Source organism: Hyperolius riggenbachi, chromosome 11 (genome assembly GCF_040937935.1).
Source record: "Hyperolius riggenbachi isolate aHypRig1 chromosome 11, aHypRig1.pri, whole genome shotgun sequence".
In the NCBI taxonomy this organism is placed as follows: domain Eukaryota; kingdom Metazoa; phylum Chordata; class Amphibia; order Anura; family Hyperoliidae; genus Hyperolius; species Hyperolius riggenbachi.
The window spans coordinates 101,539,676-101,555,516 of record NC_090656.1 but is presented as its reverse complement, the minus strand read 5'-3'; the positions used below and the strand labels follow the sequence as shown (position 1 = coordinate 101,555,516).

The window sequence follows — 15,841 nt, the reverse complement described above, 5'->3', positions numbered from 1 at the left end:
ATATTGTCACCATGCATTGAACTAGGGGAATATTTTAACTGTTGTAATAACAGGGCTAAATGGGAAAATACAATGTGTGGCTTTATCCACAGTAGCACATTTTATTTGAAAAGTATAATGGCCAAAAACTGAGAAATAATGAATGTTTTCCATATGTTTTGTTATTCCCGTTAAAATGCTTTTAGAATAAAATAATTCTTAGTAAAATGTACCACCCAAAGAAGGTCTAATTGGTCCTGAAAAAACAACAACAAGATATAGACCATTTTGTTGTGATAAGTAGTGATAAAGTTATTGGTGAATGAAAGGGAGGAGCGCTGAAATGTGAAAATTGCTCTGGTCCATAATGTGAAAAAACACATAGTGGTGAACTAGTTAAACAGTACAAAACATTAGTCTACCATTCTGAAAAGTATATTTTGAAAAATCACAAAATTGCACTTTTCTCTTTATCTTAGCAATACAGAAGAAAAAAAACTCCATTATCTGTACCTGTTGTCTTTTTTCTGTTTATGAGGAGGTAAAATGAGGATGACAGGTTCTCTTCCAATAAGAGCTGCAGGCATTCCCTGCAGCAAAAGCAGATCAGGGTAACTAATCTCCGATAACTATTTTGTTCTCTCTTTAGATTCTACAAAAGATACCTACACGGATGAGTCAGAACATGGGACTTACGACTGCCGTACCGATCAATCCCTGCTCATTCAGCACAAACTTAACAGGCAGAAACAAGGCTCTCACAAATCTCAGAAGGTAATCCCAATTCCCAGTTCCCAATCAATATCTATTTCAGAGTATTATATTCTGTACACACACCAATTACGCAGTAGAGATGACCCAAACGGTTCGCCGGCGAATGGTTCCCGGTGAACTTCCGTGGTTCACGTTCACGGAGACATTGTAATACCCATCACTGCATATACCTACCTGTTGTTCACTTCAGTGCACTCACCTACTTATGTGAGCACACGCATTGTTAATACCACCAGTCACTGTACCTGTCCACGGTACCTGTGTGTGACAGGTGCACATTTGTAATACCCATCACTGCATATACCTACCTGTTGTGTTCAGTGCACCCACCTACCTACGTGAGTGCACGCAGTGCGATATACCACTCTGTGCATACCTGTTAACTGCACCTGTGTGACTGCACAATGTATTAGTCAAGTCAGTGCATACTTTTCACTTCATCCCCCCCGATATGGACAAAACGGACAAAACAGGTAGAGGCAGAGATAGAGGCAGACCCAGAGGAAAGCCACCCGGCAGGTCTGTGTGAGGTCGTGTTGATGTGATTTCGTGCGGCCCTGGACCAAAGTACAATGCTCAGAAGAAGGCACGTCCCATCAACTCCCAAACTTGTCAGGACGTGGTTGACTATTTAACACAGAACACCTCATCTTCCGCAGCCACCAGCGCTACTACAAGCACCACATTCGCTGCATTTGACACTTTGCAGGAGTTATTTGGTGGGGAAATCAATGATGCACAGCCATTATTGTTACAACAAGATGAAGGCGCTAAGCAAGTTACACCACCTCATATGTCTGAGTTAGGCGGCGACATAACGTGTGAGGAGGAGGATGTTAAAGTACCTGCCATTAGTGCAGTTTTGGAGGTGTCTGAGGCAAGCGAAGCTGGGCAGGATGATTATGATTATGACGATGATACGGATGCCACGTGGGTTCCCAATAGAGGAGATGAACAGGGGGACAGTTCAGAGGGGGAGTCAGAGAGGAGTAGGAGGAGACAAGTTCCTGAAAGAAGCAGGGGGAGCTCGTCATAAAAAACAGCTGGTGGCAGTGTCTGGCGACATGTATCACCACCTATGAACAGCCAGCCAACATGCCCTACAACATCAGTTGCTGATGCCACCATAGTGCTATCACCCCAGGGGGGCTCAACGGTTTGGAATTTTTTTAATGTGTCTGCCTCAGATCAGAGCAATGCCATCTGTTCTCTCTGCCTTCAAAAATTGAGCCATGGAAGGGCCAACACCCACGCAGGGACAATTGCCTTACGAAGGCACATGTAGAAAAGGCACAAACTGCAATGGGAAGAGCACCTGAGCAAAATCAGCACACAAAAGAAAAGCCACCCTCCTTCTCCTCTTCCTCCTTCAGGTGCAGCATCTTCAGCCGCTTTCTCCCTTGCTGCTACCATACCAGCTGGTGGACTCTGAGGCCTTCCGTAAATTTGTGGCCATTGGGACAACACAGTGGAAGACACCAGGCCACAATTATTTCTCTAAAAAGGTTATACCCAAACTGTACAGTGAAGTTGAGAGGCAAGTGGTGTCATCTCTGGCACACAGCATTGGGTCAAGGGTCCACCTGACCACGGATGCCTGGTCTGCCAAGCACGGTCAGGGCAGGTACATTACTTACACAGCCCATTGGGTCAACCTGGTGACCGATGGCAAGCAGGGAGTATGTGGCTGTGCAGCGGACCAACTTATGACACCTCCACGGCTTGCAGGCAGGCCTCCTGCCACCTCCTCTCCTCCTGCTACATCCTCTTCGCTGTTGTCATCCTCCTCCTCGGCTGAGTGGCAGTTCAACTCTACTGGTGCTGCCATCTCCTCTCCAGCTACACAGCCCAAGCTCCCCAGGGCCTATGCTGCATGCCAGGTACGACGGTGTCACGCCATCTTAGACATGTCTTGCCTCAAAGCAGAGAGTCACACTGGAGCAGCTCTCCTGGCTGCTCTTAACAAACAGGTGGATCAGTGGCTGACCCCGCACCAGCTGGAGATCAGCAATGTGGTGTGTGACAACGGCAGCAATCTCATTTCCGCTTTATCTTTGGGAAAGCTGACACATGTACCCTGCATGGCACATGTGCTCAATCTAGTCATTTAAAGATTTGTGTCAAAGCACCCAGGCTTAGAGGATGTCCTGAAGCAGGCCAGGAAGGTGTGTGGGAATTTCAGGCGGTCTTTCACGGCCATGGCACACTTTGCCGATATTCATCGGAGAAACAAGTTGCCGGTGAGATGCTTGATTTGCGATAGCCCGACTTGCTGGAATTCGACCCTCCTTATGTTCTCTCGCCTCTAGAACAGGAGAAAGCCGTCACCCAGTATCTCTACAACTACAGTAGAAGCACACCCTGTGAAAAGATGGGGATGTTATGGCCCAACAACTGGACACTCATGCGAAATGCATGCAGGCTCATGCGCCCGTTTGAGGAGGTGACCAACCTGGTGAGTCGCAGTGAAGGCACCATCGGCGACTTGATCCCGTACGCTTACTTCCTGGAGCGTGCCGTGCGTAGAGTGGTGGATAAAGCTGTGGAGGAGAACAGGAACAGTTACAGGAGGAAGCGTTGTGGGATCAATTCTGATCAGAACCAGATGTTTCCTCAACACCTGCGGCAGCACAGAGGGGGGAGGAGGAGGAGGAGGAAAAGTCGTGTGGGGAAGAGGAGTCAGACTCGGATGATGAGGAAGGTGTTTCTTTAGAGGAGGAGTAAGCGGTGGCAGAAGAGCAACCGCAGCAAGCGTCGCAGGGGGCTTGTGCTTCTCAATGTTCCCGTGGTATTGTTCGTGGCTGGGGGGAGGAGGAGGACTTACCTGACGTCACTGAGGAAGAGCAAGAGGAGATGGATAGTACGTCTGGATCCAACTTTGTGCGGATGGCGTCTTTCATGCTGTGCAGCCTGTTGAGGGACCCCCGTATAAAAAAAACTCAAGGGGAATGAGCTGTACTGGGTGGCCACACTACTAGACCCTCGGTAGAGGCACAAAGTGGCGGAGATGTTTCCAAATCACCACAAGGCAGAAAGGAGGCAGCACTTGCAGAACAAGCTGGCAACTATGCTTTACAATGCGTTTAAGGGTGATGTCCCAGCACAATGCAATAAAGGTACCACTGCCAGTAATCCTTCTCCCATGTCCACGCAGGCAAGGACAGGACGCTCCTGCGATCTCATGGTGATGTCGGACATGCGGACATTCTTTAGTCCAATGCCTTGCCGTAGCGCTTCCCGATCCACCCTCCACCAACGCCTGGACCAGCAGGTAGCTGACTACCTGGCCTTAAGTGTGGATGTAGACACTGTGAGCAGTGATGAACCCTTGGACTACTGGGTGCGCAGGCTTGACCTGTGGCCAGAGCTGTCACAATTTGCTGAGAATAGAAGTCGCCTAAGTCACAAAAGTGTTCAGTACCTCACCTTTATCAAAATGAATGAGGCATGGATCCCGGAGGGCTAATTCCCGCCCGAAGACTAAGTCAGTCCCCACACAAAGCATCTCTGCCTGCACGTCGTGTGACTGCCTGCCCCAAGACTAAGTTGCTCCCCACACAGCACCTCTGCCCGCAGGCCGCTTAACTGCCTTCTCCGCCACCACCAACAGGGTCCAAGACTCCAGGTGGATTACTGAATTTTTAAGGCCGCTGCTAGCAGAGGGTGCTATACTAATTTTTCTGGCCTGCAATTTAGCATTCAATGTGATTTCTGCCCTTAAAATGCCGCTTTGCGTCAAATCCAGATTTTTCCCCGGGACTTTTGGCATCTATCCCACTCATCCATGCAAAATCGGAGGTTCGGGCCATCTCTATTACAACGGAGCAACAATCTGTTATGGGACATCTTGAGTTAACTGAGTCTGATAAGCCCTGAGCAAATACTTTAATTGAAATAACTTTATTTAAACATTGTGGAATACCAAAACAAGTTACCTACTGTGAATGATCCTATTTCCTACAGTTAATTAATTCCTATATTCTTCCTTAAGGCCTTTAGAATAGTAAATTATATCTGACTTGAAAGCACTCATGTTTATTTCTAGAATGTTTTATAGCCCAGTCACAAAATGTCTCCCCTGAGAGGACCTGGAGACTTACTACTTCAGACTGTTCTTGCTTAAAGTCTTTTTTTTTTTTTTTTTTTGCTGGGCTGCCTAAGGGAAATATGTACCATCAACCCTAGCCGCAAAACACCTTCATAATCACAAACAGGGTCTCTAGGTTCAAAAGTTTTAAAGGGTGATGTTACCCCACATTGCTCCTCATTGCACCATTTAGGTTTCAGGTTGTTGAGACACTGCCCCATCTTTGTCACCTTGGCCTTATTTCCATAAGTCTGACTTTTTGCGGCAACCCTAACACCCACATTTTACAACTCCTCAAGATGCACCGTGGAAGGATGTTTTCTGACCACATTCTAACATTAAATAGGAAAGAAGACATTGGTCAAGTATAGAGATGGCCTGAACATTTTGACCGCAAACTAGTACGCGCAAACCTCGGTGGTTCACATTCATTATGGCGGTTCGACCCGCCTCCTATACTACATCATTAGGGTCAACTTTGACCCTATACATCACAGTCAGCAGGCACAGGGAAGCCAATCAGGTTACACTCCCTCATGGAGCCCCCCTTATAAATAGCAGGCAGCATCAGGCATTTCACTCACTCGTGTGGCTGCAGTAATTAGAGAAGGGAGAGGTGCTGCAGAGACATTAGGGAAAGCTTAGTTAGGCTTGTTAGGTTTCTCTTTCTTGCTAATCCTTATTGCTAGAAAGCACTCCTCATCCTCAAGAGCTCTTTTGAGAGCTAATGTTGTTCTTGTAATGACTTGTGTGACAGGCAACTTAACATTTGTAATACCCATCACTGCATATACCTACCTGTTGTTCAGTGCAACCACCTACCTACGTGATCGAACGCAGTGTGATATTTAATACCACCAGTCACTGCACCTGTTCACGGTACCTGCGTGTGTGTTTGTGTGTGTGTGTGTGTGTGTGTGTGACAGGCAACTGCATATTTGTAATACCAATCACTGCATACCCACCTGTTGTTGTTCAGTGCACCTACCTACCTACGTGACCGCACACAGTGTGATATTTAATACCACCAGTCACTGCACCTGTTCACGGTACCTGAGTGTGTGTGTGTGTGTGTGTGTGTTTGTGTGTGTGTGTGTGTGTGACAGGCAGCTGTACATTTGTAATAGCAATCACTGCATACACCCCTGTTGTTGTTCAGTGCACCTACCTACCTACCTACGTGACCGAACGCAGTGTCACTGCACCTGTTCACGGTACCTGTGTGTGTGACAGCTGCAAATTTGTAATACCAGTCACTGCATAATTGTTCACAGTACCTGTGTGACTGCACGCTGTGTAATATACCAGTCCGTGCATACCTGTTAACTGCACCTGTGTGACAACTGCACATTATATTGTAATATCAGTCACTGCATACCTTTCACTGCACCTGTGTGACTGCACATTGTATTTGTCAAGTCAGTGCATACCTTTCACTTCATCCCCCCGGATATGGATAAAACAGGTAAAGGCAGAGGCAGACCCAGAGAAAGGCCACCCGGCATGCCTGTTCGAAGTTGTGCTGATGTGATTTAGTGTGGCCCTGGACCGAAGTACATTGCTCAGAAAAAAGCATGTCCCATCAACTCCCAAGATTGTCAGGACGTGGTTGACTATTTAACACAGAACACCTCATCTTCTGCAGTCACCAGCGCTACTACAAGCACCACATCCGCTGCATTTGACACTTCACAGGAGTTGGTGATTCGCAGCCACTACTGTTACAACAAGATGAAGGCGCTAAGCAAGTTACACCACCTCATATGTCTAAATTAGGCGACACTATGGAGGTAAGGTGTGAGGAGGAGGATGATAAAGTAATTGCTGTTGGTGCAGTTTGTGAGGTACCAAGAACAAAAGAAAACAGAAGGTTGGCACTACAGCTTCAAGGACATGCAGTATGCACAGGAGGGTTAAAGGTACACCTCTTCTCCAGAACCTCTTCAGCGTGCTCAAGCTAGGACATCAAGCAGTAAGCAAATGGAGGAAGCAAGAAAGCTGGCACTGCTGCAAGTGTTCAACACTTTTGAACTTTTTTTGAAAGTGTTTGAACACTGGCAGCAGTGCCAGCTTTCTTGCTTCCTCCATTTGCTTGCAGTTTATGAGGTGTCTGAGGCAAGCGAAGCTGGGGAGGATGATTATGATGATGACAATGATACGGTTGCCACGTGGGATCCTAAGAGACGAGATGACCAAGAGGGGACAGTTCAGAGGGGGGGTCAAAGAGGAGTAGGAGGAGACGAGTTCCTGAAAGAAGCAGGGGGAGCTCGTCATCAGAAACAGCTGGTGGCAATGTCCGGCGCCATGTATCACCACCTATGGACAGCCAGCCAACATGCCCTTCAATGTCAGCTGCTGATGCCACCATAGTGCCATCACCCCAGGGGGGCTCAGTGGTTTGGAAATGTTTTAGTGTGTCTGCTGTAGATCAGAGCAATGCCATCTGTTCTCTCTGCCTCCAAAAATTGAGCCGTGGAAAGGCCAACAGCCGCGTAGGGACAATTGCCTTACGAAGGCACATGGAGAAAAGGCACAAACTGCAATGGGAAGAGCACCAGAGGAAAAGCAGCACACAAAAGCAAAGCCATCCTCCTTCTCCTCCTACTCCTTCAGGTGCATCATCTTCAGCCACTTTCTCCCTTGCACCTTCACAATCACAGCCACCCTCCTCCACTCCACCTCTCACCATGAGCGCTTCCTGCTCCTCTGCCCACAGCAGCAGTCAAGTATCCATGACGGAAATCTTTGTGTGGAAGAAGCCAATTTCTGCCAGTTACCCCCTTGCCCGACGTCTGACAGCTGGTTTGGCGGAACTGTTAGCTCGCCAGCTGTTACCATACCAGCTGGTGGACTCTGAGGCCTACGGTAAATTTGTGGCCATTGGGACCCCGTATTGGAAGATACCAGGCTGCAATTATTTCTCTAAAAGGGTGATACCTAAACTGTACTGTGAAGTTGAGAGGCAAGTGGTGTCATCTCTGGCACACAGCGTTGGGTCAAGGGTCCATCTGACCACGGATGCCTGGTCTGCCAAGCACGGTCAGGGCAGGTACAATACTTACACAGCCCATTGGGTCAACCTGGTGACCGCTGGCAAGCAGGGAGTGCGTGGCTGTGCAGCGGACCAACTTGTGACAACTCCACGGCTTGCAGACAGGCCTCCTGCCACCTCCTCTCCTCCTGCTACATCCTGTTCGCTATTGTCATCCTCCTCCTCCTTGGCTGAGTGGAAGTTCAACTCTACTGGTGCTGCGATCTCCTCTCCGGCTACACAGGCCCAGCTCCCCAGGGCCTATGCTGCATGCCAGGTACGACGGTGTCACGCCATCTTAGACATGTCTTGCCTCAAAGCGGAGAGTCACACTGGAGCAGCTCTCCTGGCTGCTCTTAACAAACAGGTGGATTAGTGGCGGACCCCGCACCAACTTGAGATCGACAACGTGGTGTGTGTCAATGGCAGCAATCCATTTCCGCTTTGAATTTGGGAAAGTTGACACATGTACCATGCAGGGCGCATGTGCTGAATCTCATAATTCAGAGATTTGTGTCTAAGTACCCAGGCTTACAGAACATCCTGAAGCAGGCCAGGAAGTTGTGTGGGCATTTCAGGAGGTCTTAAACGGCCATGGCACGCTTTGCCGATATTCAGCATAGAAACAACTTGCCGGGAGACGCTCGATTTGCGATAGCCCGACTCGCTGGAATTCGACCCTGGTTATGTTCGACTGCCTGCTACAACAGGAGAAAACCGTCACCCAGTATCTCTACAACTACAGTAGAAGGAAACACTCTGGGGAGATGGGGATGTTCTGGCCGAACAACTGGACACTGATGCGAAATGCCTGCAGGCTCATGCGGCCGTTTGAGGAAGTGACAAACGTGGTGAGTCGCAGTGAAGGCGCCATCAGCGACTTCATCTTCCTGAAATGTGCCATGCATAGAGTGGTGGCTCAAGCTGTGGACGAGCGTGAACAGGAACAGGAGGAAGAGTTGTGGGATCAATTATCATCAGAACAAGATGTTTCCTCAACACCTGCGGCAGCACAGAGAAGGGAGGTGGAGGAGGAGGAAGAGTCATGTGGGGAAGAGGAGTCAGACTCAGATGATGAGGAAGGTGTTTTTTTTTGGGGGGGGGGAGGAGGTGGCAGAAGAACAACCGCAGCAGACATCGCAGGGGGCTTGTGCTGCTCAACGTTCCCGTGGTATTGTTTGTGGCTGGGAGGAGGAGGAGAACTTGCCTGACGTCACTGAGGAAGAGCAAGAGGAGATGGAAAGTACGTCTGGATCCAAATTTGTGCAGATGGTGTCTTTCAGGCTGTCCAGCCTGTTGAGGGACCCCCGTATAAAAAAAACTCAAGGGGAATGAGCTGTACTGGGTGGCCACGAGACTAGACCCTCAGCATAGGCACAAAGTGGCAGAGATGTTTCCAAATCACCAGAAGGCAGAAAGGATGCAGCACTTGCAGAACAAGCTGGTAACTATGCTTTACAATGTGTTTAAGGGTGATGTCCCAGCACAACGCAATAAAGGTACCACTGCCAGTAATCCTTTTCCCATGTCCACGCAGGCAAGGACAGGACGCTTTAGCGATCTCATGGCACACCCAAGATAATAAGGTTGTTGCTTCATTGTGGACAGACCAAAGGATTGAACTTCATCCCAATCAGTAGTTGATACCCCCTTTCCCACGAGAAATCGTTACCTTTTCTCAAACGTATCATCCGGGGGCTCTGTATGGCTGATATTGTGTTGAAAGCCCTCCCGCAGTGTAATGTCAGGACCATGGTGCTGACATCACACTGTGGGAGCCTTGTTGCACTGTGGGAAATAACAGCTGTTTCCAACTGCCAAATAAGCAAGCAGCAGCTACTTCCACTGACATCACCTGCCAGCAGTAAAAATGTCACCATATGATAAATGTCAGAATGGAAATCGGGGAGAGGAAAGATTTTTACAATGGGCAAACACTGACTAAATAATTTATACATAATTATTGTAAAAATTAAGCACTTTTGTTCATTACGTTATTTTCACTGGAATTCCTTTTTAATATAGCGGCCATGACTGAGGTATGTGGGAATCTTAGACTGACCCACTCAGTCACTGATAGTGGTTGAGCAAAGGGTCTCTGGTTACCATGTGGTAAATAAGTATATGGGTGGCACACACTTTAAATGAGTAGCAATAAGAGCAAATGATTACTAGTAGACAAAGGCAGCCAAAATAAGTAAATTAAATAGCCAAAAGACATAAGTTAAGTAGTTTAAATATCTTCAACACAGATATTCGCTCCAGGATGATTTTATGGTATGAGTAGTAAGTAGTTTTCACCATTACTTTTTTATATACTTTTAGCGATATTTTTTGGGAGGGGGAGCTTTTCCCTAATAATGAACAGTTTGTAAGTATAAAAAATAGATTACTGTAAGTTTTTAGGTATAACTTGCCCAACGTTAGGCCCTGTATACATGCTAGATGGTTATTGGCCGAAGCAGCTCTACCAAGGATCTAGCATGTGTGCAGCCCACTCCAATCATCCCCGATGTGTCAACAAGAGATCCAGATATCTCAGCCAAGTGCAATGTCCTCCTCCTTACCCCTCCCCCTGGAAGCTGCCCTGTCATGTGCCGGACATTCATCCCCCCTCCTCTCTCGAATGCAACAGAACTATAGCCTTGTGAGGTGTTTGTACAGCACTCTGCCCTAAACTGAAGGATCAAGTCCCAATCCCTGAAGGGGCCATTTTTTAATCTATGGCTTCATCTTTACGTTAGTCTGAGTATTAGTCTTGAAATAAACATAGCGACATAATCCTTGCAACATGTAGAAGTGAACTGAAGTAATTGCTTTTTTTCCATAAAAGTTGCCATTGTGCCTCAGCTGCACTAACACTGTGTCCTCTCTCTTCCAGTGTAAAGAAGAATCCATTCCCAAAGAAAAACATTTGTTTGATCATTTCCCATCACACATAGAACCGGTAGGGATATTTTTTACTATATAGATGATAACTGGCTAATATGCTGCTTACAATAAATGTATGCATTGATTCATTTGCTGAATTACTGTATGTTTTCCTCAATGCTGTCTGAAGTAAACTAAATGCACTCTCTTTGATCAATTTGTGTAATATTTCCTTAAAAGGATTGACTAATTGTTCCCAGGAAATTATATCCATCCATTAGCCGTAATTATTTTTTTTTCCATGAATGGGCTTTGAAAAAAGGTTTGGTACCTCAAGCATGTAAGTGGAGTAGTAATGTCTATTGTTGTTGTGTCAAAAGCACAACTGCCTTTGACCTCAATACAATTTCCAGACATCCTTTGAGCAAGTGTTGAAAGTTGTCGATTTAGAGGATTTTAAAGATTAATGTTCAAGACGACTATATAAATGATGTTGTTCAAAATACCTGTTTCAATGAGTAGGAATAAGAATAACGATGGACAGCTGCTTTGCACGAAGTCACTTTTGCAGCAAAACTGTTTTTATACTAAAACAATATCTTTATGAAATTTCACCAGTTTGCAACACCCTACTGTGAACCTGGCCTTTGTTACTTTTCTAAGGTGGCCTTTTATTTTACAAATAGCCATCCATTTATATGTTTACAGAAGTTGGTTTAGGTATATTGTAACTAATTTTAAAGGGAATCAAAAAACGGTGAGATAGAGAAAGGTGGGTATGACCCGGTTGAGCACAAATCACAAGCAATTAATTACTGTAATAACCTATTCATCTTTATTAATCCATATCCATAAAGCAATAAAACACATCAATTAAAAATGTGCCCACCCCGCACCCCCAGACAGTCTCCTAATTTTAAAGGGATACTGTAGGGGGCTCGGGGGAAAATGAGCTGAACTTACCCGGGGCTTTTAATGGTCCCCCGCAGACATCCTGTGTTGGCGCAGCCACTCACCGATGCTCCGGCCCCACCTCCAGTTCACTTCTGGAATTTCTGACTTTAAAGTCAGAAAACCACTGCACCTGCACGCCCGTGTCCTCGCTCCCGCTGATGTCACCAGGAGTGTACTGCGCAGACACAGACCATACTGGGCCTGCGCTGTGCGCTCTTGATGACATCAGCGGGATCGAGGACACGGCAACGCAGGCGCAGTGGTTTTCAGACTTAAAAGTCTGAAATTCCAGAAGTGAACCGGAGGCGGGGCCGGAGCATCGGTGAGTGGCTGCGCCAACACAGGATGTCTGCGGGGGACCGTTAGAAGCCCCGGGTAAGTTCAACTCATTTTCCCCTGACCCCCCTACAGTATCCCTTTAAGATCTGAGACAAAACTTTTCAAAACACGGGATATCAACCTGAAATCTACATAATATTTGTAGTGCCCGTCTCACCTTTGAGTGAATTGATCATAAATAAAATATGTAAGGGAGCTCAGAGCAAATAGGTACAAATTTATTGAAGCGTATAACAAATATAGACAACCATCACAATAGATAAAACCTCCCCCCCCCCTAAAATCAAGGCAATTTGACTGGGCTAAATACATGTGTCCCTAATAGGAGTGCACATCCTATGACAGCAGGGATCCTTGCATGCATAAATTATTCTCTTCAGGCCCAACTTATGCTGTATTGGTGATCACCACCACAAAGCTTGGTACGTATAAATCTTCGGATTCCCCCCGTGTGCCTTGTAAGCACACCTCTGTGTATTAACACTTACTCAGCCATTACTGACACATACACGTGTCAAACCTCCCCAACATCAGCAAGCTTCCCATATGTAATTTGAATAGTTCCGTGGTCCACTCACGTGAGCAGCCTATGGAGTCCGGCTGCCGTGCGATTCCTCACTACCCAGCTGGGACTAGTGGTGACGTCTGATGAAATCCTGATTGGATGAAACGCGTCACATGCAGGTGATGCCGCCACGGCTGGTAGGCGTGGTTTCCCCCCCCGTGCCTCCGCAACCTTCCTCCCAACGTTGCAACGCTCCATGGTCGGGTCCTAAGATACACATCGCCGCACGCTGCGGCCTATCGGAGGAGAGAGCCGCCTCACCACTAGTCCCAGCTGGGTAGTGAGGAATCGCACGGCAGCCGGACTCCATAGGCTGCTCACGTGAGTGGACCGCGGAACTATTCAAATTACATATGGGAAGCTGGCTGATGTTGGGGAGGTTTGACACGTGTATGTGTCAGTAATGGCTGCGTAAGTGTTAATACACAGAGGCGTGCTTACAAGGCACACGGGGGGAATCCGAAGATTTATACGCACCAAGCTTTGTGGTGGTGATCACCAATACAGCATAAGTTGGGCCTGAAGAGAATAATTCATGCATGCAAGGATCCCTGCTGTCATAGGATGTGCACTCCTATTAGGGACACATGTATTTAGCTCAGTGTAATTGCCTTGATTTTTGTAATGATCCGCTCAGCTGCCTGCGCAGGCAGGCAGTTTTTTGACCACTGTTCAGGAGACCCTTTGTCAGTTTTGCAGCTTGCTGCTGCTGAGGAATTTGCATACGTTTGTCATGAAAATTGCCTAGCCACATCCTTTGTAGGCTGGCTCTATATATACCATGTGATTCCACAGTACTTCTCTGGTCATAAAGGTTTGTCCTGTGAAACACTCCTGGAGTGTCAGCCGTGCTTATTGTTTGAAGATTAGCTTAGAGTATTCCTGGGACTGCGCTAGGCATCCCTGCTAGAGCAGTCAGGATTGTATTATTTGTATTGCCTGTTCTGTCTCTCTTGCTGTACTTGGATCGCACTTGCTCTGGCGGAAAGAGCAGTGGATTCAGCTCGCTCTGTTTCTATACTTGGATCACACTCGCTCTGGCGGAAAGAGCAATGGATCCTGCTAAAGCTATCTTGCAATACTTGGATCGCACTTGCTCTGGCGGAAAGAGTAGGGGATCCTGCAAGCTCTGTTGCCTTACTTGGATCGCACTCGCTCTGGCAGAAAGAGCGGTGGATCGTATCTCTCACTTATTCCTGTTTTTGTGTATCTGTCTTGTCTGATACGCATGCTTGCTGGAGGCTCGGTGAGGTAACCGTTAAGCAAGCGCTCGCGTCCTATGTTTCATGTTTGTCTGTCGGTGGTTTGTTAGGCGTGCTTGTCTCTGTTGTGCTTAACACGTGGAGACCGCACAGTAAACGCGTTCGCTGTTGCGAATGAGTGCGGTGTTCGCGTTTAGTTAGCGTTTGCTATTTTCCTTATCTTCTCATTGTATTATTGCTGTACCTTTGCTACTCTCATGCCCTGTCTTGCTTAAGCCTTGTGTCACCTCTGGCAATCGCCTCTCTTGCGATTGCGTTCCTACTTCGTTTCTGCTGTTGTGTGTGCACCGTCGCGGGTTGGCGACTAGATTGGTGCACATACATACATTCTGTCGCTGTGCTCATTCTCTTTCGCAATCGCTTCTCTTGCGATTGCGTTCTCACTTGGTTTTCTCTGTTGTGTGTCCGCCGTCGCAGGTTGACGGCTAGATTGGTGGACATCCATACATTCCTCATCTGTGCTTATTCGGTCTTGTGTCGCTGTTAGCAACCGCCATCTCTGGCGATTGCCTTCTCACCTTATCTTCCTGGTTGTGTGTTCATCGTCGCAGGGTGGCGACTAGATTGGTGGACACACATACCCTCTGTCGCTTTGATCTCTCACTTTCAGGGCTCTCTTGCCCTGCGTTTCTTCCCTTCATGCAATTCCTGTCTGGCATCTGTGGCAGGGCAGAGGAGCTGTTCCTCTGCACTCCACAGCTTCACCTGCCGACAGGAATTTCCCTCTACAGGTGCATTGCACCTTTTGCTGGGTTCCCTCAAATTATAGGCTTGTGGAGGATTTCCGCAGTGTCAGCGCACGACCTGTGCGCTGATCAAGGAGAGAATTCCACAATCGTTACAATTTTAGGGGGGAAGGTTTTATCTATTGTGATGGTTGTCTATATTTGTTATACGCTTCAATAAATTTGTACCTATTTGCTCTGAGCTCCCTTACATATTCTATTTATAATTTTAAGATCTATGTCTAAGATTTTATGTATTTCTTTATTTGCTAACACCTCCTTCCTCCCTTCAGCTAATCTGGGTGTCAACTAACTTCCCATCTCAAAACCCCTCATACTCCCCTCGTAGGTTACATGTGTCAACATCAAGATGCAGGGGTTCTCCTAGCCATTTTATTTGACCCTTGAGAGCTTCAAATACGCATCATAGTAAGCAGTAAAAGGATGACAGCACTCTGCCTTCCCATCCAGGGGATGACAGTGTCAGTGTTTTCAGTTGATATATTCTCAGTTTGAGCAGGGGTGCAACAACAACACACAACCCACAATCCAACTGCAAAGTCCATGGAGTCAAAGCACCTCTGAGCTGTTTCAGCTACAATCTGCATAATCCCAACTCCTCCACTAACTGCTGCTTCCCAAACACCCCTGCACTGCTGCCACAAAGCTGCACCTCCTCCCTCCCTACTATGCATTTGAGGTAACTGTTGATTGTTCAGCTTGTAATTTTAGCTTGTTCCTCTGTACACAACAGCTTCATCTCTTGGATGTTGGTCCTCACAAGAACTACTCACTTTAGGTCTTTCCTCATTATTTCAATTAGATTAAGGTCAGTCAATCCATTTACTTAATTCTTCTTTAGCCATTCTTTAATCATTCTTCTTTGGTAGAACAACTTTTGTGTTTAGGAAATCATTGCCTTGCTGCGTGACCCAAGGTCTCTTGAGAGTCAGTCCATGGACATATGTATTGACATTTTTCTTTTAGAATTCTCTGGTACAGCTCAGAATTCATTGTTCCATCAATAATGGTACACCAGTCCTAGATGCAGAAAATAATACAGTGGTTTGCGAGAATAATTTGTTCCGGAAACATGCTTGTAAGCACTCCTATATCAAAGCGAATTTCCCCATATGAATTAATGGAAACCCAGCTGATTCATTCCACAATCCAAAAACAGTTATAGTAGTAGTATAATTAAAATGTAAAAAAGACTTCCAGTATAGCTAACAGAATCAGTGCCACCTCAACCTT

At 46.8% G+C, this 15,841-nt stretch overlaps 1 protein-coding gene across 1 annotated transcript in view; it reads left to right on the top strand.

Annotated features, from left to right (window-relative positions):
- ANO3 (anoctamin 3) overlaps window positions 1-15,841 on the top strand; it is a 522,514-nt gene that overhangs the window by 206,678 nt on the left and 299,995 nt on the right. Inside the window, exons 3-4 of the mRNA XM_068261501.1 lie at window positions 629-753; window positions 10,753-10,818. Of these exons, the coding sequence (XP_068117602.1) occupies window positions 629-753; window positions 10,753-10,818 (191 nt within the window). The remainder of the gene's footprint in view (window positions 1-628; window positions 754-10,752; window positions 10,819-15,841) is intronic.